The 23,618-nt window shown below is 38.6% G+C and overlaps 1 protein-coding gene across 4 annotated transcripts in view; it reads right to left on the bottom strand.

Moving 5' to 3' along the window:
• Nucleotides 1-23,618, bottom strand: part of CEP112 (centrosomal protein 112) — a 154,549-nt gene that overhangs the window by 95,503 nt on the left and 35,428 nt on the right. For 3 of the 4 annotated variants that reach the window (XM_027654424.1, XM_027654425.1, XM_027654426.1), the window contains exons 14-19: nucleotides 23,332-23,461; nucleotides 22,742-22,834; nucleotides 21,884-21,943; nucleotides 18,846-18,925; nucleotides 5,427-5,562; nucleotides 2,092-2,199 (exon numbers count right to left, since the gene is read on the bottom strand). In XM_027654424.1, coding sequence (XP_027510225.1) covers nucleotides 2,092-2,199; nucleotides 5,427-5,562; nucleotides 18,846-18,925; nucleotides 21,884-21,943; nucleotides 22,742-22,834; nucleotides 23,332-23,461 — 607 coding nt within the window. The remainder of the gene's footprint in view (nucleotides 1-2,091; nucleotides 2,200-5,426; nucleotides 5,563-18,845; nucleotides 18,926-21,883; nucleotides 21,944-22,741; nucleotides 22,835-23,331; nucleotides 23,462-23,618) is intronic. The other variant, XM_027654428.1, reaches the window with a different exon arrangement.

Raw genomic sequence — 23,618 nt, forward strand, 5'->3', positions numbered from 1 at the left:
AACACTTGAGGCAGGACATCTCAAAGCAATTACTAAATTTTTCAGGTAGCTAAAATATCCAGGATTTTGGCTGGGTGTCATTTCCAAGTGGAAGTCTGCAAGAGCCCTGTCGAAATGTATCCCCAGTTCTAATTTACTGCTCTATTTAAACAGTTTCAATCAGCCCCAAGTAACAACCAAAGAAATATGCAGTAAAACAAGGTAAGGAAAAGTCTGCTTTAAAAATGGTTTAGGAGCTCTGAAGCATAAATAGAGGGTAATACAGAGAAACAGAAGTTGGAACTACTGAAAGGAAATTTTAAGTGTGGAAGGACTGAGCTCATCCTGCTCTGTGGTGGGGCTGAAGGGGCTTTGTGTTGCAGAAAGGACCATACAAAAGGAACATCATTTCCAGTGATAACCCACTGCAATCTGCAGGAAGGGTCACATATTTTTCATGCTCACAAGTTTTCAAAGAACATTCCAAATGAAGTACAAAGAGAAACAAATTTTTAGAAAGGGCATAAACAGGATTCCGCTGAAAATTCTTCTGAGGCTCTCATTGTTTAGCTGTTTAGTGCTGAAACTCTTTCCTTTGGGTTCCAGTGATGTTTCATAAAGCCTAGCTGTTCTTTCTTACAGTAAAAGCAGCTATCCTAAATAAAATAAAAGGGAAGCAGTAAACTTGTCCTCTCAGTGGAAAAAACTTTCACTGATGTTGACCACAATATCAACATTGTTGCAGAATAGCAATGTAAAAAGAGTCACCAAAACCATTTGAACTCTCACATTAATTTCTTGGGTTTTGGTTTTTTGATCCAGTCTCCAGAAGGTGTAAATATAATAGGAGTGAGGGTATAAGAAAACACATAAAACCAAACCATGACAATAGAAGACACTATCATTTGCCTTTAGTGACCAAAGCCAGTTGAGTACTGGGTAGAAAATTTTATCTATAGCTTGGTAGATCTTACCATGGATAACAAAGAAAAAATTACCATTTGTAGGTAGGAACAGGAATGTCCTAACTCCTGATGCACTGCAGATTAGTATTTACCTCTATCAATCATGTTCCTAAGACTGAGAACAAAATCCTGGCAACCCAAGTGGTGACACCGATAATTCTGAGTGAGGACAGGGAAAATACTTTGATCTGAACCAACAAACTCCCTTCTACACAAAACACACTTGTTGTTCCTCCTGAGCACAGGCAAAGGTCTCTCCAACACCCACCAAAGCCATCTTGTTCCTTAATTCCTTGAAAAAGCCCCTCCCAGGTGGGCCAGAGCAGGTCTCGTGCCAAAGCCAACTGCAGTGGTTCCATCCCCTTACAGCACAGAGGATGAAAAGAAATGAAACCACATCCCCTGGTGGAAATGCAAACTTACATCCACATTGCTAAGAGAGAACTTTTATGGATTAATCACATTATTCCTAGGAAGAACTCAAAAAAACCCTTTTAATCCTTTAACAGGTATTACCAACAGAGGCCACTTTACTTCCATGACCAAGCAGCACCTTACACCAGCTGGGATGGGCTGTCCCAGCTCTGCAGCTCTCAAACCTCTATCATGCAACAATTTGTCTACTTCTACTTCTGTTTTTTCCCTTTACACTCCATGACACTACTGAACTCAACTTTCTTGTCTCCACCCAAATGTTTCCTGAATATTCCCCAACCCTGAAATCACTTTACAACGGAGAAAAATCACCATCAGTGGGCCAAAACAAGCAGTTGTAGGAACACACCCCACGCTCAAAATGATAAAAAGAACAAACCGCTGTTTCTCGACAAGAAGAAAAACAGATAATGAGTTAAATAACTTAATCTGGTGATTATGAAAATAGGTGTTGCCACCTGTAAGCCTGGGAAACAATTTGAAAGAGTCGGAGGCACAAAGGATCGTGAAGAGGAAACAAAAATATTTTCTGTGGAGGCTCTTCCTCCTCCATCCCCCGACAAATCAACTCTGCATATCTATAAATTGTGTCTTTATAGGAAGGACAGAAACACACAGTGAGAACAGGGCTAAGCCTGCCCCAGGAACTGACCTACAGCTGCAGGAAGGGCTGTCCCTCCTCCCCTCCACCTGAAGGAGTGAAGCCACTGACCTGTTGTTCATAGCTTTTCTTGACCTCCTCCAACTGCCAGGAGAATTCTTGGGATTGTTTTTCCCGGAGCAATTTTGATCTGCTTAGATCAGCTTCAACCTCTGCCATCTACATGGTAAAAGAAAGGGAATATTTAATGTCTTTTTTTTTTTTTTTTAAAAAAAAAAAGGCAGAGCTTGAAATGTTCTGATGTTTCTACAGTTGATTGTAAATCATCAAAGAGGAGAATATCACTTGTTGGGAATGGTAACAACATCATTTGTGGTCAAAATGAATATTCAGTCACTACAGGATTATTAGTTACCCAAGGACAGAGTGATCACTTATGTCATGCCACTCCCTGATTACAAAGTATTGACTCAGTTTTTCACTCAACAGTGGTGAACATCCCATCAAAATTAAGTGAATATTTTTTCTAGACACATTTAAGACTCAAATATATTTCACTCAAAGATACACTGCCTGTGGAAATTCAAGGGAAATCATGTGTGAGTCAGTGCATAAACTGCACATTTAAAGTAAGTTTACATTAAATCAGAAAATAACTTAAAAGAGAATTATTTGGCTGCCAGTGAAGTTCTCTGAAGATAGTCATCGGCTCTGAATAATGAGTCCCACAGATTCCAGCACACAGCATCAAGGAAGCAATTTCACAACTCAATTAACAAAGGCTTTTGTATCAAAAGCACAACTGCTAGCTGCACATCAGGCATGTTTCCAGGGGAATATATATATATATATATATATTACTATTCTGCAGTGCATACTCATCAATTACTTTTAGATCTAGATCCCAACAGAAGCAGTGAATAAATCATCTCCCTAAAAAAGAGCAAAGGGTGCAGGGGTCTGGAGGGGCAGTGCTGCCACAAGCCCATCTGCTACACAAAAAGAAGAAACACATGAATTCCTGAACCACAAGCCAAAATCCTGCTTGGCCTAAGGGAGTGCTCAGCCTTCAACAGATGTCTGTGCCAACTGGCCTGGACATCACTCCCAAGCCAGGAAAGAGGAGAAAAGGCAGCACTCGGAGTGGGAAAAGCATTTTATTGGAAAGTAGTTCTGCAAGAGAGGAAGGTGCAGGACTAGGAGCAGTTGGCCAACTGGAAAGTAGTAAAATAGAATAGAAAGGAAGCAGTACAGTGAGGTTCAAGAGCTATCTGCCATTAAGAAAAGGGACTTCAATGAACATTTTATGAATAATTTCCTCCCGCTCCAAACTTACTCAGATTGCACATCCACGGCCGTACTTTACTCAGGTCAATAAAACCCAGAAAAAGAACAGATCTTGTTACTGTATTAAAGGATTTTTTTTTTCTAACAGAATGAAAACATTCTAAAACGTGAAATAATAAAAACATATGCAAAGATTCTTTAAATCTACTGGTTTTTGTGGTTTACTCGTTAGCTCACATTCATATATTTCCTACGAGTGCAGTGAAGGCTCCTGATCATTATTTGCCAAACCCAGGAAGCCCCAGATCTAAAGTACCATGACACAGTCTATGTATTGTTCCTCTTTTTGTTGGTTATTATTGGGGAAAAAAAAAAGCAGATCCTGCAGTTAAAAACCATCACTCCCCCATCAGTGAGCATCAGGTGACTCTTAATAATCACAAGCTTGACAAAATAGGAAGCAGATGGCAAAAAAATATCACACAGCCAGACTAATGAATCCAATATTGACTACAAGAACTGAAAATGCCAGACCCCATCCTACTCATCTCCGTAATTAACTTTACCACACCCCAAAAATGGCTTTAGAAGCCCACCATTTCTAATGTAGTTAAAAGCACAATGTTGCTATAGCTACTGCAGCTGTTGTTTTATAAGTGATACATCCCACCTAACCACAAAACAGAGAATTTTCCAGTATGTTCCAATGTATCAGGTGATTTATCTAAAGAGTATGTGGATGCAGAATCATAGCAAAGGCCAAAGCTCTGAAGAGAGCCACAGCAGAGTTCCTTTGATGTATTTCCTTGGACCTTGGCTCCTGCAGAACAGTATTACTCAACTGTACAAAATCATTTACTATTTCTAGATTTTAGCAGGCAAGTAGGGACAGAGTAAACCTATGGTTGATTCATGGAGCACAGCAAAATTTGCTTTCAAAATTTCCCAGACCTTGGCAAAATTCTAAAATAAATCTACTGTCATTTTAAAATTACAAGTGACTTAAGTTTTCTGAATTCTTTTGCACTTTCTTTAGGTTTGGATTGGTTTTGTTTGCTGGAGGTTTTTTAAACGAATGAAACTATTATCAGTCTTTCTAGAATAAGACTCTCTTTTGGAGCAGAAATAGGGTATTACTTTAAGTCATCCTGAAAAAATTGCAGGAGAGTTGTGTAGTACAGAGAATGTCAGATTAAAATAGTAGGATTTGTTGTATTGCCCTCGTGGGTCCAGTTTGCTGAATGTCTGTTGTTTTTATAAGTTTGTTCTTGCTTTTTTCTATTATGTGCTGTCTGCATGGGTCTTCAAAATACCAGTAATGAAGACTTTCATAAAAATAATTTCACGACAACAACAAAAAGAGAATTTCCTCAATTCTAAGTCAGCATCCTGAGCAATCCATTCCAGTGCCAGCCTGCAGTACCCTCCTGTCAGCAGCAAGGCTGGGTTACAGTAGGTGAGTTTGGAACACTGAGGATATGGTCAGGCAGAATTACAAGCTGGAGCTACGCTTGGAGATCTCAACCACATGAGGGAGTTAAGGAAATATCCCTTTCCTCTCCTTCTTTTTGATCACCTGTTGCTTGTTCCTGATTTCACTCCCTGGGCTGCATTTGTAAAGTCCCAGGGGGGATGGTTTAACTACTGTTTGCTCTGTAAGAAATCGGAGCCACTAAAATCTTGTTACTTAAATTAAAGCCCGTCTTTTAGGGACAGAAAAATGGATTTTTCCATCCTGTGCACATGACTGCCAGCAGCCACAATGGCCCTGCCCCTGCTTGGGCTCAAACTGATTACAGGAGCTCATTAATGGAAGACAGAGTCGTTCGGAAAAGAGTAGGAAGAGACACACGTTTAAGTGGAAAATGACAAACGTTGTTCCATAGGGTGTATAAACTAACACTTTATACTCTCACTCCTGAAAAATCCCTAATCAGTATCATAACTGCAGATATCTTTATAACAATGACAACTCGGGCTTTGTTAGAAAGATGAAACAACTGCCACCATCCCTTTCTGACTTGCTGGCAAAGACACTACATTGTGAAAGATTTTGATGTAGCACTCTCAAGTGGAGCATGTTTCTGGCATTATAAGATCAGAATCTGCTATCCCACTGCGCCAGAGTTTCAGAAAGGCTGGCATTGTGACCTCCTCACCCGCTGTTTCATTTCTGCAGAGTCTTTCTCTGAGTTCAGCTCCACCTGCCGCTTAAACTCCTCCAGGGCAGCGCCTGCCTGCTGGGCCTGCAGCCTCTGTACCTCCGTCACCCGCCTCAGCTGCTCCTCCTTCTCCCTAGAAAGTCACAGAAAATTTTCAGAGTTCAAGTATCAAATAAAAGAACGAGTGTGCTGGTGTAAAAGAGAGGCCTTTAACCCGATCAGTTGAAAATAAGTATTCAGATTTCAATTTCCTGTCCCAGCTTCTGCCCAACTTCCCTTGGCAGGGCTTTGAAGAAGGGAATGGAAGGCCCGAGTTATTTTCGCTTTCTCCGGTTGAATTTCGCACGCCCAAACAGGGCCTTCAGAGCTCACAATACCTCCACCTTCAAAGTCTGTGTTGACTTCAATGCTTCACTACCTGCTGGAGAACCCCCTTTTTTTAATCCCACCATTAAACGAGATTCCACGAACAAAATTTAATAATAATATATAATTAATAACAAACGAGATTTAATTAAATTATATTTAACACCTCCCCAATATTTAAACAAATTCCTTTTAACATGATCACCTACTCCCATTAAAAAAAAAAAAAAAAAATTATCCCAGTGCCATCTTTGCTCAGACAAAGTGCAGGATTATTCCCTGCTTGTCACATCTCAAAATGCAAAGCAGGGTAATGCGTGACATGTGGTACCTTCTTAATCTATTAGAAACCCATAATGCTGTAATACCTATTCAGCCTTTGCAGATGTTAAATCTCTATGCAAAGATATTTTATATGAACAGCCTCTACTCTTTGGCATATTAAACTCGAGACATCTATAGAAATCAGGCTGGGTTTCTTCAGACACGATGCTTTATCAATAGTAACGAATCTATCATATTTTATAATAAAAACCAGAGATGGACATCATAGTGTCACAACACAGACAAAAACTCTGGTAACCGGTAAATATTTAAGAAATTTTGATGTGATTCCACAAACAGAAAGCAACCAGGCAGTGTTTGTAACTTTCTGTGACACGTTTCTATTGCCACAGGTCAGAGGAGTTGCCTGACTTTGTGTTAAGACACCGGGAAACGTGATGGTGGCATCGCTGGACAAAGCTGGCTCCACCCATGGCTTGTAACAGAAGACACATTCAAACAGACCTGTGGCTGACATTTTCATTTTACAGGCAGAGAGGAAGTACCTCAGGATAAATTTCCCATTTTGACAGAAATTATTTCCATATAAAACAAAGACTCTGACACATAAGAGACGGAAAAGCCCAGCTAATTCACCCAGTCTGTCACTTTGCCAGCACTGGAGGAGCTATTGCAGCACTGAGTGAGCCTTTCAGAAAGGTCAGGAAGCTGCCAAGCCCAAAGTTACAGTATTCACATCCTCTTCTGTGGTTTTCAGACCAGACTTTGACAATGGGACAAAGAACATAATCCTACATCTTCACAAAGGGGCTGTTTGCAGTGGAGGAGAGCAGGGTAATTCCATTAGCAAAGAGATCAAAGAAATGCCACAAGCCCTGAGTCAGTGTATTACTGTTTACTTTTATAGTTTTTTTCATGATGCATATTTTAAAGAAAAATAAATTCTTTTGGTACCTTACAGCTGATGGAATAATTGAGACGTAGGGAGACTGCTCTTTTCCTTACAGGAAAAGGAAAATACCTTTCTTACCCAGCAGAAATGAGGAAAACACAACAACATCCTGTATCACATTTCTGGTGATAATTGTTTAGGGGTTTTGGGTTTGTGTTCATAGAAGACCTGTGCAAATTTCTTCAAATTTGCTAGAGAGTATCCATCACATCCACACAGATATGCTTTATTTTCATCAATTCCATTTCCTAGAGTCCTCTGAGGATGAAGCATAATCTGTCTATTAATCTAAAGTACCATATTCTCCACTCATTCATGAGACAATAAAAATTACACACCAAAAAGCAACAAATCAACGTTTTTTTCCCCCCCATCTAAATTCAAGTGGCAAAAAGATCATTTAGGATTTAAATTTCTACCGCAGAGGATCCAAAAGATCACAAATGCAAGGACAAAACTCCTCCACCATTTCTCGGAATGGGCACAACCAGTGATGCTTCCAGAGGTATCCATCAGCTCCAACTGCAAAGGTGTTTGGCTCAGTTATCCCCCAAAACCCACGTGCCAGGGAATTGTTGATTACAGATATTTTTAAGTTCACAACTGTTTGACACTGAATTACGGTGAGTACCTCGCTCCCCTCTTCCACAACAAAATCTACCTCAGAAAGAAGAATTTGTAAGAGGTTAAATTATCTTCTGAGATCCTCATAATAGCCCAGCATCCTGAAAGGGAGGATGTGGTCAGGCTCACCAGCAGAGCTCTGTCCACGTGTGTTACCTTGGAGGGACCATGGAGAGGGGAAAACCTCCACTCCTTCTCCCTAAGATCCTTAACTCAGCACAAACAAATCTCTCTCCGTGCAAAATACATCTAATAATTCCACTCCCCACTGGAAACAAAACCAGAAATCAAAGCTTATTCAAACATGTCCACACTGACAAGTGTCACAAGACAGTTTTGGTTGAGTCAGATGGAAACAGAACAAATCTAAACACAAAAGGACAAGATGTCAGTCCTCATGCTCTTAGTGAGGCTCCAAATTTATGCATCTTCTTCCTCAGGAAGATTATTTTTATTTTGAAATATTATGATGTAAACTTCTAGGAATCTGGTTTTATGCACCTTCCTTTCTTTTAAGGACTTAATCCCATGAATAAATGCAACATCTCATTATAACCAGGAATAAAACTTCATTTTTAAGGGATGTGGGAGTCAAAGCTCTCTACTTTTTGTGCAGTTCAGATTTGTACAGAAGCTTAGAAAACCTGTACAACAATGGCCCTTGGTTCACAAATATAAGAAAAGCTTCACTTTTTTTTCCCCAAGACACCAAGCAATGTGCCTTGCATGAAGCACTAAAATATTCACTTTGAAGATTATTTTTTTTTTCAGTTGGACTAGTTGTGGGGCCCAATACAATACAATTACATCACTTAAATCCCCTAAAGCTGAGCCAGCTTGAATGTAAAAACAGGGTGAATTTACTCCTTGGCCCCAATTTTAAAAGCAGCACATTCCTTTTGTTTCAGTGTACAAAGGATACAGCAATGGAACCAGGAATCTTACACAGCACAAACCATCTCAGGGAAAGTTGACTCTGAAGTCCAGAGTTACAATTTGAGAAAGCAGCTCTCTGAAATGTACTGATAAATGGGAAATACAAACATCTTACATATTTTTTCTTCATGCTTAATCATAAATATTTGCTTTGCTTCCCAAAACGTTTTCTGAGAGGTAACAATTAAACACACTGAGATGTTACAGCATTGCAAGTCACGTTAAATGAAACATGGGGCAATCCAGGGATTTACAGGAGAGGTTAATTAAACTTGGGATGTTGCAGCAAATGTTGGATGAACCAATATGTTACTCACAGGGTTCCCACCATTCCTTGTACCAAAGCACCAACAGCACCCAAGAGCAGGAAAGGTAACTGTCGGGGTCTCAGCCTCTTCAATAAATTAAATTAAAACCCTTTAGACATGGAGTGTAAGCACACATGTGAACAGAATGGACACACCCAAACTTTCCATGCAAAAGCAAATTTCAGGAGTTTCCTCTTATTATCTTCTGTGTATAAGCTACAGACACAAGGATCCATTCAGTACACAGACACAGATATTTGACTTTGTATAGGGAAATATAAGCTGACCCACAGTCCTGCTCCAGATTGCCCCTCACATGGAGATGCCTCAGTACCATCAGGACTCTACACAATTGCAGCAGTTAACTCAATTTATACTCAAATGCCAGATCCATGACACCACATTTTGGTGCCATGACCACTAAAAACCACTCCACACAGTAGCCCCTCTGATTTAATTCCTACAACACTGACTATTTCAACTCCATAAATAACATATTAAGGCCTACAGTCCCAAGTATTTGTAAAAGAAGGGGTTTCTGGGTTAGTTTATCATTACACAAAAAATGCTTCAGTAGAAATGTCAAACCTCTGAAATACACAAAAAACAACTTTGCTTTCCCTGCTCTGCCATTTTTGACAAATAGTGATGGTGAAATGCCAGCTTTGGGCCTAAACGCACCCACCCAGTCGTGGCTGGAGTATCCAACTCCACAGGCAGATATTCCAGGAAACAACGAGGAACAACGAGGCCTCTCCTACCACAGCAGCACCCAGACATATGGAATATGTGCAGAACACTTCTTTTCTGGTGTGGAGAGGAAGAAAGACGGCGTGAAGTCATTCAAGCGGAATGATAACTAAACCAAAGCCAGATCAAAGCAGCGAAGAAGAAAGACTGAAATGTGAAGCTGAAATATTTATTGCCTTCAAAACATCATCCCTACCCTGTCCCTGGGCACTTTAATATTTCGAAGTTGTTAGAAAGCATTCTAACTTGTTTCAGCATTTCAGAGAAATAAAGCCAAAAATATAAAGCCAAGAACGATTTCGTCGTTCGCTCCCCAAATTTAAGAATAAGATGAGCTTGTCTTTATGAGAAAAAGTACAAATACACTTATAAATTGTTTACAGTTTGCATAATTCGAGATGTTAACATCAAAAAGCTGGTCTGCATTCCTTCAAGTAAGCTATAACAATGAATATTTACAATACAATTATTATTTTAAACGATATACTTATGTTTTAAATAAATCATGAGATAACATTAACAACTAAACCACCACTTAAAGCCATTAATGAATTCAGAGTAAATAATACTCCACGTGTGTAGTATCACACAGAAATAGGAAGAATAATGCATTGCATTCAAAATTAATGGCTCACAAATTAACCAGACATTGGTTAAACACACTAATAATTATTATAACTATTTCTCATTATAATAATGACATGGTACTGTTGTGCTAGGTGCTGTGCAAACAGAATAAAAGCAGCAACTAGGAAATGATGAATGAGATGTGGCTTAAAAGGCTGGGCCAGTGTTGTAAATGTGGCTGGAAAGGAAAACGTTATAATTTCACTCAACGTTGCAGAAACTGTCTCCAAGATTTAGATGCACCACATATATGAAAGACCACAGGGGCTCAGCTATCGAGGGAGGAGGATTAGGACAGAGATTAATAGTCATGGCTTTTCCATGCTGAGACGGCAGCTAAACCTCAACCAGGAGAACACAGAGGGGGGAATCAGAGAGACAGGTGGAGATAATGGCTCAGAAAAGACAAGACTGTAATTAAAAGGTGGACCAGCAAGACAGCAACACAGACACTGAAGAGATTCATGAGATACCCAGAGAAGAGGTGCAGAGAAGGATAGATAGGGATCAGAGAGTAGCGCTGTGGCACAGAGAGCTGGGGGGAGAATAAAATAAACCATCTGAAGGACAAACTGTTTGAGAAATCACCAGGCAGAGGAGAAGAGCCAGGCAAGAAGAATCACTTAACACTAACAAAGCACAGCCCAAAATGTGTGAGGAGTGACAGAGCCAAGAGCGGTTGGCAAAGCCAAGACAATGAGGATGAACCACCAGGATTAAGCCTGTTAAGGAGGTACAAGGATGCAGAACTCATGCTGTTATTCTACTTATTTAAGGTAAATATTTTTATGGCTAAAATCATTGTACTATTATAGTTCACGATTCAGAATAATAATATCCATGTTGTAATGGATAATACAGAAATTTAATTCTGAGGGATGATGAGTATCCACTCAGCTCATCCCTTTCTCAGGTTGGTGTAGTGGACATGGATTTGCACAATTTTCGTTTCATTAAAAGTACTGTTTGAATGATTAACTTCAACTCCTCAGTGAAGGTTGGTTGTGTTGTTGACGAAGCTGAAAGAAAGTTGTACAAAGTACACAAAAAGTGAAAGCAAAATTAAGATTATCAAGTGTAACTGAAGTGGAGTCATCGTAACCATCAAGCAACAACGAGGATCAAAGTTTTTTCCTTGTACTATTTTGTAGTTTTTAAGTGACCCAAAAAAGATAACAGCCTGAAACATTTCATGCCTTTTAACAATCACTAATTGAGTTCAATCCTCTGTAAGACTTTCTTTAGGCAACTGAAGGCTTTTCTCATTCCATCAGTATTTCAAGGCTACATAGAGCCCAAAATATAATGCACTGATTATATATAAAATACACAGATGTCAAAGGGAAGCCTTTTGGAATAATAAGGGGACAATTCTGACATTTGTGTCAATTATTTGTATATCCATTTAGTGAATGCAATAGCAATAACCCTTAATTCCATTAATTATTAGAATAACAATTACAGCAAGTATTTAAGTGCCATAGCATGATACACCAACGCTCTTCACCTCACGAGGCAACACCTTCCATTTCCTACAGTTCTACATTTCCATAGCTGTTATCACTAGAGAGATGTCATATGATATCTCTATAACCATCTTGAAGGACATGACAGTCCCAGAGACAAGGACTAAAAAAATCAACTGCTACATTCTTTTTCTCGGTACAACTGGAGCTTTCCTCCCAATACATATTTCATTATCGCCAGCAGGTCTCCAGAGAAACAGGGGGTGGAGGGAGGGGGTAAAGAAACTGAAAGGCTGTAAATAGTTAATAGAACACTTTATTTTTGCTTTTAAGTGAGGCAATTAAACAAAGCTCCCACATTTTTGTGTCCTCTGCTCGGGGCTCACGTCGTGGCCCCCGGAGCGAGGGTGACGGCGCCGCGTTCGCCGGGGCTCCAGGAATGTTTACAATATGCTGGAAACTTTGACTGGCTTTTGCTCTAAAAGGTTTCAGATGCTCTCAGATCCCCAAGTGGAGAACAGCTGGCTGCTTTTCCACCGATTCTTAGAGGAGGAGGGGGAAAAAAAAAAACCCCACTCTACCAAAAAAAATACACACAGCCCTATTTTAAAGAGCGGAACTATATCAGAACTCCTTCAGCCACATCACATTACTGCTGGTTTTAAATCACAGACTTGGCTTTTTGTCATCATGTTGGAACTCTTGTAACAAGACAACACTCAACATTTTAATAAAAGATAATGGTGAACACAATGAACATGAGTATAAACTCTTAACAATACGCTTTATTGCAACACTTGGAATTAAAGACAATGCCTGCTCATATTTCTTTAATTATTTCCGGCTTTAAATAGTAATAGCTTTTCCATTCCTTCAAGAATTCCCCTCCACACACGAATACTTCATTTTCAAGGAAAAAAAGGAATTAACTACAGGAAAACAGCTACTCTTAGGCAATTATCCTAAAAATATTAACAACAAGCAGCAATTATTCAGAATCCGGATTCAACTTAAGAGGAGCAAGAAAGGCAAAAAGAAATAAAAAATTAGCTTGTGGTTAAAGCTATCAGTGCCTTCATTTATTTATCATTGCACTGATGATTCCCAGGCTGTTGGGTTTTTCTGTGTTCAGTGGCATTTGTGACACACCACTACAAGGAGCCCATACAAGAGTTTTTGAAGAAGTAGCTGTTTAAAGTTCTCAAAGGGTTTGGTACAATCAAATTATCAATATTCACTCTAAATCACATATTTTTTTCCAAAACATAATTTCTATACATAATTTTGAGAAGTCCAACTACAGCTTCTTTTAAAAATGTTGGGATCTAACAATTGCACGACTGCAAACTGCAAACAAAATGAAATTGTTTTCACTGCTATTTATTCTACCTCCTTCTGCCTTCCATCTTTACATGTTTATTTTTCCTTCCCTTCATCTGTTTCTCTCTTTATTAGCTCAGCAGCAGAACGTTCAACATTTATTTCTCTCGAATTTCTGTACCCTCACTTCCTTTACATTGTCCCTTCTGTGATGTTACAGAGAAAGGAAAAATTACACAAACACCATGGGAATTTTGCAGGATATTAGTAATCATAAAGACTAGAAGACCCTTACATATGACTTCTGGTGCTAAAACTGGATGTATTTTTATGTACTCTGACTAAAGCAAAAAGAGCCTTTCAGATCAAACAAACACAAGCCTTCTCTCAACTTCTGCTTTTAGCAAGTGTGGTATCAAAGCCACTCTCCCAAGGCTTTACAGGGATCAATACCAAGCTTAAAACTGAGAAAAGCTCCAGGTCCATGGATCTTGTGAAAATGTCAGGTAAGGAATGATCCAGAATAACCAAATGCCTGGCAAACCACACCAGGAGATGACACAAGTAGAAGCCACTTGAATAAAGAAATGCCTAAGGTTTCAGGAAGAATAATTAATACCAATAAAAAAAGTATTTCCTTCCCAAAATAATGGTTTTTTTCCAACTTGATTTAGTAAAATAAAAGCTCAAACACGTTTTTATGGGATATTTCCTATGAAGCAAAGCCTTGTAGCAGTAATAACTGCACTATGCACAAAAACTGCAATTTAAAATATAAATTAGTATCACTGAACCATACTTGAAAAAGTCCCCAGAAATAGCAATCCAGGATGAGGAAGCACAAACACTGTCCCAGCTACACACTGGAATAAGGAAAAGCAGTGAAATGAGTATTTTTCAGTCTACAGTGAGGAAACTCCATGGCACCATCTCCAAAGAGAAAATCAACTTCTTCTTCTTGGCTCTCACATCAAGGATACCCAGAGACAGCATGTGCACGTACACAAGGATATATGTGAAAAGAAAGGTAAATAATTCTCATTTTTGCATTTTACTGAACAGGCACCACTTTCACACCATGGAAAGGCTTGAAACCTTTAGAACTGCCACCTAAAACAAATACCAAAATACGTGAAAACTGCACGTGTGAGTTTTAGAAACTACTGTGAAAATCTGCTACTGGATAGAAGTTTTGCTGGTTTCTGGAAAGTTTAGTTCCTTCTTTCTTCCCCAGAAGAATTTTATACGAGTTCAGACGAGGGGTAGAGAAGCCATAGAAAAAAAAAAAAAGAAAAAAAAAAAGAGGTGTTGGTAGTTCCTTATGTAAACAAACAATTTTATTAAGTGACTTGGAATAAAGCAGCTGCTCAGCATTTGCTCTGTGTCATCCCCACTTGCAAAGAGCTGAGATTTGGCTCCACAGACAGGCTTAAAAAAAAAAAAGGGCAAAAAATGAGAGGGAGAAGGTTGTGAATCATCAGACTGGAGATGTTGTGCACCCATTCCCTGACTCTGCAGTGTTCAGCTACAATGTCTGCGCCTGTACAGGTGGAGTTGCACTTCATTTCTCCTAATGGGACTTTTTAAAAATTGTTTCCTTGAATCACACTACAGAAGAAAAGAAGGAGAACTCGGGAAAGCTGTATTTTAGAAGCATTAGGAAATACTCATTGGTGTATGAGACATGCAAAGCAAAAAGCATTAAATCAGATCCCATAATTATCTCCAGTAAATGAGAATTATCAAAACCATCATTGTGAGAAACAAGCACAAGTTACTTCTGCACTTCTATGCAGGTCCCAGATGATCACAGCCTCAAAGTCCTCAGTGTTTAGTCCAAAATCTCTCTGACTCAAGATTGACAAAGTCTATGTAGTTGTAAACTTATTATTCCCTATCCCTGGAAGTGTCCAAGGCCAGGATGGATGGGGCTTGGAGCAACCTGGGATGGTGAAAGGTGTCCCTGCCCATGGCAGGGGGTGAAACAAGATGATCTTTAAGGTCCCTTCCAACCCAAACCATCCTGACTCCAGAAGGGAGGTGGCTCAGTGACAGCTGAGCTGGCATCGTGGTTGTAAATCTTCAGTAAAAAGGGAAATATTTCCCTACAGCCCAGTAAACTACAAATATGAAAGACTCTGATATTAAAATATTAGCAGAGGCAAAATAAACATACTTAATAAATAAGCATCCAATTCCACAGAGCAAGACGATGTTAGGAGCTGTTCTGGGTAACAATACTGTATAAAGTCAGCAATAAAATTTCTTCAGCCACAAATGGGTACAGATTTTTTTCTTATTTTCTGTTTTACTCCACTCAGTTTGTACTGTGACAAATTATATACCTCTTTATTTCCTACTCCTCTGCTTAATATAAGAGATAAGAACAGCAGAGATTGAGCCTATTTGCAACCCACTCTGGTGACACATTTTATGCAACCAAACCACAGGGATTAGAGAAACAACCTTTCCCCCCAAGTAATTACAGAGAAGTTTTTTAAGAAAACTTTGTTCTTGTAGAAATGCCATTTAAAGGACATCCTAGAAAAACCCTTGGAGTAATTCTTGGAGTGACTTTTGCTATTAGGCAATGCCTATGACATGCACTGCAGAAGTAAATAGGAATTTTATATCTACAAGTCACCACCAACAGCCGTGAGCGTTCGAGCAATTCCTTTGCAAAAGGTTTGGGTTTGACAGATATTTCCACCATAAACTTCAGAAGAGGAAAAAAAAAAAAAAAAAGCCTTCCATAAACTATGTAAACTCACTTCTGTATTGAAACTGCGGCAACACAGCTTTTTCTTGAAGTGAAAGGCACTTTTAGAAATGTGGATTTTACTATTCCACACAATGCCTCAAATCGCTTTCATTCCGCATCGGTGTGGGTACGTTTGAAACTGCAACAGCACTGTTTGCTGTCACAAAAATAATGATGATGATAATAATAAAAATCCCACTAAAATGTCTGCAACTTCCCTTTCCTTGTGCCTGCAGCTCACCAGCTCCTCCAGGTATAATCCTGTGGCCATTTCAGAATCAAAGTGCATGCACATCAAAGTAGTTTATGAGAAATCACTGATGCACCTACTGGGTTCTGAGGTGCAATTCCACAAGGCACCGTTCCTATTGAAGATGCTGAACTATATTTTCACCCATCTCATGCAAGACAAGGTTGTTTTCCCAAGATTTATTGTGTCTGCCTTAGCTTGTAGTTACCCAATTTCATTCTGACAGTAGTCAAAGAAATTCAGCAAAATAAAGCATTTTTACATAAGATATTAGGTCCTGTGAACTCATTAATAGCAAGAGATTGTTCAAAGGACTAATTTTTGCAGCAGTGGATAAAAAAGAGCCATAAGGAAACCATCCATTTCTGCCACAATAAATATCACTGCTCCTTATCTATTACTTACATACATATCCTATATAAGCAAACACATGAAAAAAATCTTAGTATTGTCCAGAAACATTGGTGCTAAATTAATGGTTTGGCTTCCAGAAAGCCATCCCTGAAGGATCAGCAGTTCCTCCATCCTGGGCACGTGAGTTTGTTCCCAACAGCCACGTGTTCCAACACACCCCTGGTCAGGAAAGCACAGAGACCAGACCCAGAGGTTTGGCACCAGAGCTGAAATCTAAAAGAACCATCCAGTGGAATATATGTTGGCCTTAAACTAGGGGACCATATTTCTGTAAAGACAAGATTTTTAATCTTTAGGAGCACAAATCCACCCTGATCAATCTGCCAAACTTATGTTTCCATTTAGGCAAAAACACATGTGGAAGTTAATTTTTATTTCTATTCCACTACAAAATAATTACATATTAGAATTACTAATTCCATTACTAATCTCAAAATTAACCCCAAATCCCTGCTATAAAAACCAAAAGAGCAAGAGTAGAGATTTTTATTAAAGAGTAAGCTACCTCCAAAACGAAAACATTTTCCATTTAAATTGGGAGAGTTATATATGGTTATATTTAAGAAATCTCTACCTTACTTTTAACAGCCTGAATCAAAAAAATTAAATGAAAAAAAGAAAGCATGAGAGACAAGCAGAGTGTCAAAGGACATGGAAGGGAACCTGGGACAACTATTCTACAATAGGAGTGGGAGTAGCTCGCAGTAGAAGACACACTGAAAACCAGGAATAGTATTAATCACTTATTGTAGGGGAAATAACAAATCAATTTTAACTTGCTGAACAGTCTCCAGGGCTCATTTTTAACCTGCTGAACAGTCTCCAGGCCTCTTTGATCCCAGGAGCTGATCCATGCCCAGTTTTGGCCCAAGGACCCACTCACACGAAGCACAAGGTTGGCACCGGTCTCTGCCAACACAGTCTGAACTTGTGGGCCCTAAAACTTCACTCTTCAAATCCTTGCTCTCAACTCAGAGCTAAACCTAAGCTTAACTACAGCCAGGGAATATCTGAAATTAAAGTTCAAACCCCCCCAGCACTCTCACCCACTTCACAGTTACTGCCTGGGGAGTGTTTACTCTGCACTGAGAGCACCCACATGGGGAATCCATCCTGAGCAGCCCCTGGACTGGAAAGTCAGACTGATTTTATTAACATAAGTAAGTGCAAACTGACACTTTATTTGAAAGATGTGGAAGAAAATTAATGCAACTTCGTTATCAACAAATCAGATGGTAAAATACTAAAAGATTAAGTGCAGTTGATAACAATTCAATCTCCCCAAAATTATAAATAATAGTCAGTGTAAAGAATTTAAAGATTAAAAGCTGGAATTTTTATTAATGTCTGTAGTGATTTAAGATAGTCTCTATTTATGCCAAATACCTCAGAGATTACAGAAATAAAGAAATACAGACTTCAGCTCTGTGACTTTTACTGAATAAAAGTATCTTCACTTGCCTCTCTCAGCCCAGATAAGGTGTATTGTAATATTTAACTGAATAGTTCTAGCAAGTAACTCCTGGTTTGTTTCAGAATAATCTGTTTTCCCTGGAAATTATTTCCATAACTTTGAATTTAAACTGGATAAACACATGGAAATAATAGTTTACATAATCAAAAATGGAAGCAGCACAACAAGAGTCGATCTTGTCCTCTGTGTATCTGCTGTGTGTAAACCACTCCCCTGCTCATAAAACATCAAACTTGGGGTGTCCTGATTAGTTTGTTAATGTACAAGGTTGGCAAAAGTACCGAGTTACTTAATAAAAGGTGTCTTCTGTTTGCTGCAGACACTTCTCCAAGCCTTAGATCCATGTGAAAAACAAGTATTCACACAAAAAAGTGTGGTACCAATGAGGAAAAATCCACATTAGAGTTGTAACTTACTAAGTAAAATACTTAATACTTTACTTAATACTTTATTAAGTAAAATATAAAATCACAATCATATACTACATCAAGGTAAAATATCATTTAAATAAATACAACTTTCAAATTTAACCCTTTCTCTAAAATACTCCCAAGTAACAAGTCTTTAATTTGGATTATTTACTTTCAATGAATCCAATTTGAATCGAACCCAGATCCATTTATTTAAGAGGCCAAGACCAGCTGACATCAGGAACCTCAATTCCCACCACTCGAAAGTCAACAAATTGGGGTGATTTGGTTCTTGCTTTACTTTTTTTCCACTTTTCTGGTCGACTGAGAACCCCAAAAATGCAGCTTTACAATGGCAAGAAAACTCAGCCAAACTATAGGAAGGTCATTAGATGAGACAAAGCCTAAATTTGTGACATAAATTTGACTAAAAACCTCAGGGATGGTTCAACAATTATTCCATGTTCACTTACTTCAAAGTCTCTTCCAGTTTGCGGATTTTCTTCTGAGCATCCCCTCTTTCTTTATCCAGATCGTTCTGAATGACATTAATCTGCCATTTCAAGGAAAAAAAACAGCCATGTTTTAGCTAAAACAATACCACAATTCAAAAGAAATAAATGTTATTTTTAATTCTAAAAACTATTCGCACATTTCTTTCACACTGATGCAGAGAACCATCTATAGGTTTCTAAAATTATGTAAAAAGCAAAAGTAGAGATTAAAAGAGAGATGAAATATGAGTCAATAGAGCTATTTTGATTCTCAAAGTGAATATTATTCTCTACAATAAAGAAATATCAGTAATTACAGAAGAAAAGGGAATTACATTTTCTTTAGGTAAGTACAGTGCCTAAAATAGTGCCATGTATTTGTTCTCTAGGGTGAGAGAACAACTTACCAACCTGTGAACACCCAAAGCCAATCACTTCTTATCAATTCTTACAACAATTAAAGTAACAAATGTAAATATCCTACATAAACATCCTGAGGAATAACAGTAATAAAACAAGTAGCAATAATAATTATAATGATGATAATAATATTATTACTCAAAAACAGAAGAATCTTTGAATTTGGTAACCTCCTAAGAGGGGCCCAAACCATCAGTTTTCCTAATATTTTCTGTCAAAGGTAGATGAAGTACAAGAGTTTGCATTGCTTTAGGATTGCTCAAGGAACAAGATTTTTCTCCATCAGATGGGAAGCCCATGAAATCCTTTATTCACTCGCAGTCATTTGTAACATTGCATGCTATTAAGTCACTACCATAAAGAAAAACGTGTTCTAATAAATGTATAGTCCAATGAAAAACCAAATTTAGAGATTCCCTGCTGTGAGCAATTCCTTGTGGGTGTTCACTCCAGGCTGGTCTTGGCACTTAGTTGGGTTCCAAGAGCCTCCAAACCCGTGGGCTGTCTATCAGAGTAAAGAAGGTATTGCCAAACCTGGTAAATTCTACATATTTAACAGCTGGTTCAGGAATGGTTCTCAGGAATAATCTGTCCCTGTTCCTATGCTGAACTGAATGTTTGGAAAACAAGCAGTGGATTATTTATAAAAAGCAGGTGTTTCCTTGGCTTGTAAAGCCATTTAGTCTAACTGGTTCCTGATACAGCAGATAAGCACCTTTAATCAAACAGTGACATTTAGGGTTACTACCTATTATTTGTTTGATGTTTAAGTATCCTCACAGCAACAGCCACTGTAGACTCATAAAGATTATTAGATAATGGGTAGGTTTTCAAGTGAACAGATTGCACCAGAGACTCCATGATTCCTTCACTTGAAGGCAAGCTTATTTTAGTATTTTATGGGCCAATCTATCCTGTTTTATGGATTTATGTCCATAGATAATTCACGTGTATTTTTCTTCTCCTCCTTCCTCAAAGATTTGATTTTGAGAAGACAATTACATCAGAATTTATGAACAGGCAGAGTGCCTGTAAAGTTATTTATAAAAATAAAGGTTCTGCTTCCTCATTTACAGAATTGCAGCTTCACTGCCTGGGCTCACTGGTGTGGGGGCACTGCTGACATGCCCTCAGCCCACGCTGAGGAGTTTTCCCCCAAATGATCCTCAAACCTCATTCAAGACTCATCACAGGACAGGCTCTGCTGCAGAAGGGTAACACAGTAGTTTAACAGGTAGATGTGAGGCATTCAATGCATTTGGACTTCAAATCATGGAATATCCTGAGCTGGAAGGAGTCAAAAGGATCATCCAGTCCAACCCCTGGCCCTGCACAGACACCCCAACAATCCCACCCTGTACCTCAGAGCGTTGTCCAAACCCTCCTGGAGCTCTGGCAGCCTTGGTGCCGTGCCCACTGCCCTGGGGAGCCTGGGTAGTGCCAACCACCCTCTGGGGGAAGAACCTTTCCCTGAGATCCAACCTAAACCTGCCTTGTCTCAGCTTCATACCCTCCTTGGCACCTGGAAACATGACCAGACATATTTAATCTGTACTTATCTGCAGAGGAAGTGATGTATGGCTATAAACCAAAGTGATGTATTGCAGCAAATCACTGCCCACTTTACCTCAATAACCACGAGATACCCAAATTATGCCAATATATATTTATTTTGACCTGCAATGTTACTCCAATCCCAGATTTTTCTTGAGTTCAACATTCATAAAAACACATGACTTGACTAAAAAGGTAGGCAAGGTTTAAACCAAAGCAGATCTCAGAACAAAAAGGGTTTGACTTCAAGTCAGCAGAAGGGACTAACTCAAACCAAAACCCCACTGCAATTCATGTCACAAATGCTATTACCAAGTGACAAGTAGCTCGGATCACAATCCATTATTTCGTGTTATAAATTTGCCACATTTGGAAGTGACATGTTTGAGTAACACATCCTTTCAATTAAACAGGCATCTAAGCACCCTCTGACTGAACACGAGTTGCACACATAATGTCACTAAAATTGAAGTTTAATTTGAAACCTATTGATGTTTAAAGCCAGAAAGAGCAGACAGCATTTGCAAAGTGCTTTAAGATGAAGTGTTTCTGATGAAAATTACATTTTTTGCTTTAAGTTTCTGATGTAAAAACAATGCACGTTGACAATATATAGAGAACACATGGAGAAGGATGGAACAGAGATACATTGGGGGAAAAGAAGTATGGAAGAACACATGAACACTGACAAGAGGCCAGGTTTCATTCAGTTCATTATCTTTTCTCTAACAGCAGTTGGCATCAGCTGCCACCAGAAGCAGTGTAAACTAACAGGACAGGCTTCCAGGGGCAATTCTTTGGGAATGGCTTCCCAGCCCAAATCACTGGGCAGCAGGTTCCTAGAATTAGAGGTGATATCTCTGTACTCAAATAGCTGTCCTTAAAATCTTCCTTGAATTTGTCCCATTATTTTTCCAAACCTTGTGAAATGCCTGGATTCCAAAATTTACTACTTTGAGGATTTCAGAATTTAAACTTTAACTTCTGTACAGAAGAAAACTGGAAATGTGCACGGGATGGTTCATTTTCCTTGCAGACATTACCTGTTTCTCATACACACGCTCCCAGTGAAGTTTGTCCTGCTGAACCTTGTATTCTTGATCCTGCAGGGGAAGAAATGTGTATTCTAAATAATCCAACCACATTTTTCTTCCATTTCAAAGCAGTCAAACACACACATTTGCTGTTATATAGAACAGCCCATAAAAATTAAAAATCCACTTGATATCATCCTTAAAAAATTCTCTGACATACCAAAAAAAATTCAACCAACAGCAAATAACAAAACTATCTCAAAAGTCATGATTCATGTTTTCTAAAGAGAAACAGCAACTTGTTTTCCTGAGCTATTAAAATGCCATTCTGTACTATATCAACTGTGAAATGAAAGACATTGGAAGAGAAGTAGATGCCAAAACTCCAACAGGACTGATACATGATACAGATGTGGAACTCATTATCCTCAGATAGGAGGATTAATTTAAATGCCTACAGGAAGGCAGAATATTGAACTGAACTGTTCAAGAGTGACAAAATTAAAAACAATTTTGAAACTTACTTTTAAAGTGTTTACAGTTTATGATAAAAAAAAAAAAGACATTCATCATTCTTTGTCATGTTTCTCTGTAACCCACCAACACACATTTCAACTGTTTTATTTAACATGTGAATTACAAGAAACAGTCAAAAGATTTCCGTGAAAATTCTGCCCTCACCTCTTTCAGTCCCACTTTTAAATCAATCAAGTAAAAAGTGACACTTTATATATTTCTACTAATAAAACACAGACAAGCAGGCATGTTGAAATATAAGTGCATTCCAGTATGGCTGTTGAAACATTTAAATCACCAAAAAGAAAAAGGAGAAAGGGTTGGTCATCCTTTAGGAAAGTCAGGGCTCACCTTCAGCTGTTGCTGCCTTTGGTGTTCTGATTCCTGCAATTGTTGCTTTAACTGAGTCACACTCCTCTGTAATTCCTCAATCACATCAGATGTCTGCAGGGATTTAACAGAAAAAGGGGTTTTTGGGTTGCACTCCTCACTAGCTCTTCAGATTCATCTTTTGCATCTTTAAATTTATTTCTCAAAGCTGCCCAAAATTGGGAAAAAATTAACAACTTGGGGAAAAAAACCTGTCTGAGTTTACAGCTCTGGATACGTCACTTTGGGCCCTCTGGTGAACTTAGAAATGTGTGTTGAAATCCTTTGGTATCCAGAATTTTAACAGACCAAACAAGGTCAGGGTATTAATTGTATCTTATCTGAATGAGCTGTGGAAATACCACCTGTATGGGGACACATACACCAGAATTATCAGTCAACTTCAGGTGATTTTTCAGTCAAATTTGGGAATGAGAAATTCAATTCCAATTCTATTTAAACTCACACACGAGTAACTCAGAGAACTGAACAGTTACTCCTATTTATACATAAACATTATATTTACATTAAGGAGACCACTTAAACAAACCACATTTTCCTGCCTATCATACCTTAGCTGCAGAGAGAGCATGTTCCTGCTTTATAAAATCTCTATCAACATCAAATTTACTTTGTAGTCGCTGGATGTTCTCCTTGTACTCCTGCATAATGTGGTCCTTGTCTTTCTGTAGCAAGTTGTACCTACAAGGAGCAAGCAAACAGAATACGGAAATTGCTTTCATATTTTGGCATTTTTACCTGCTCAATATCAATTCTACAGATCCTGCATGTCTGACTGTGCCACTGCTCCTGTCACACAACGAGCTGCTTATAAACAATGGAAAGACAACACCCTCCT

This window comes from Corapipo altera, unplaced genomic scaffold, assembly GCF_003945725.1.
Source record: "Corapipo altera isolate COAL_440 unplaced genomic scaffold, ASM394572v1 343, whole genome shotgun sequence".
Taxonomy (NCBI): Eukaryota; Metazoa; Chordata; class Aves; order Passeriformes; family Pipridae; genus Corapipo; species Corapipo altera.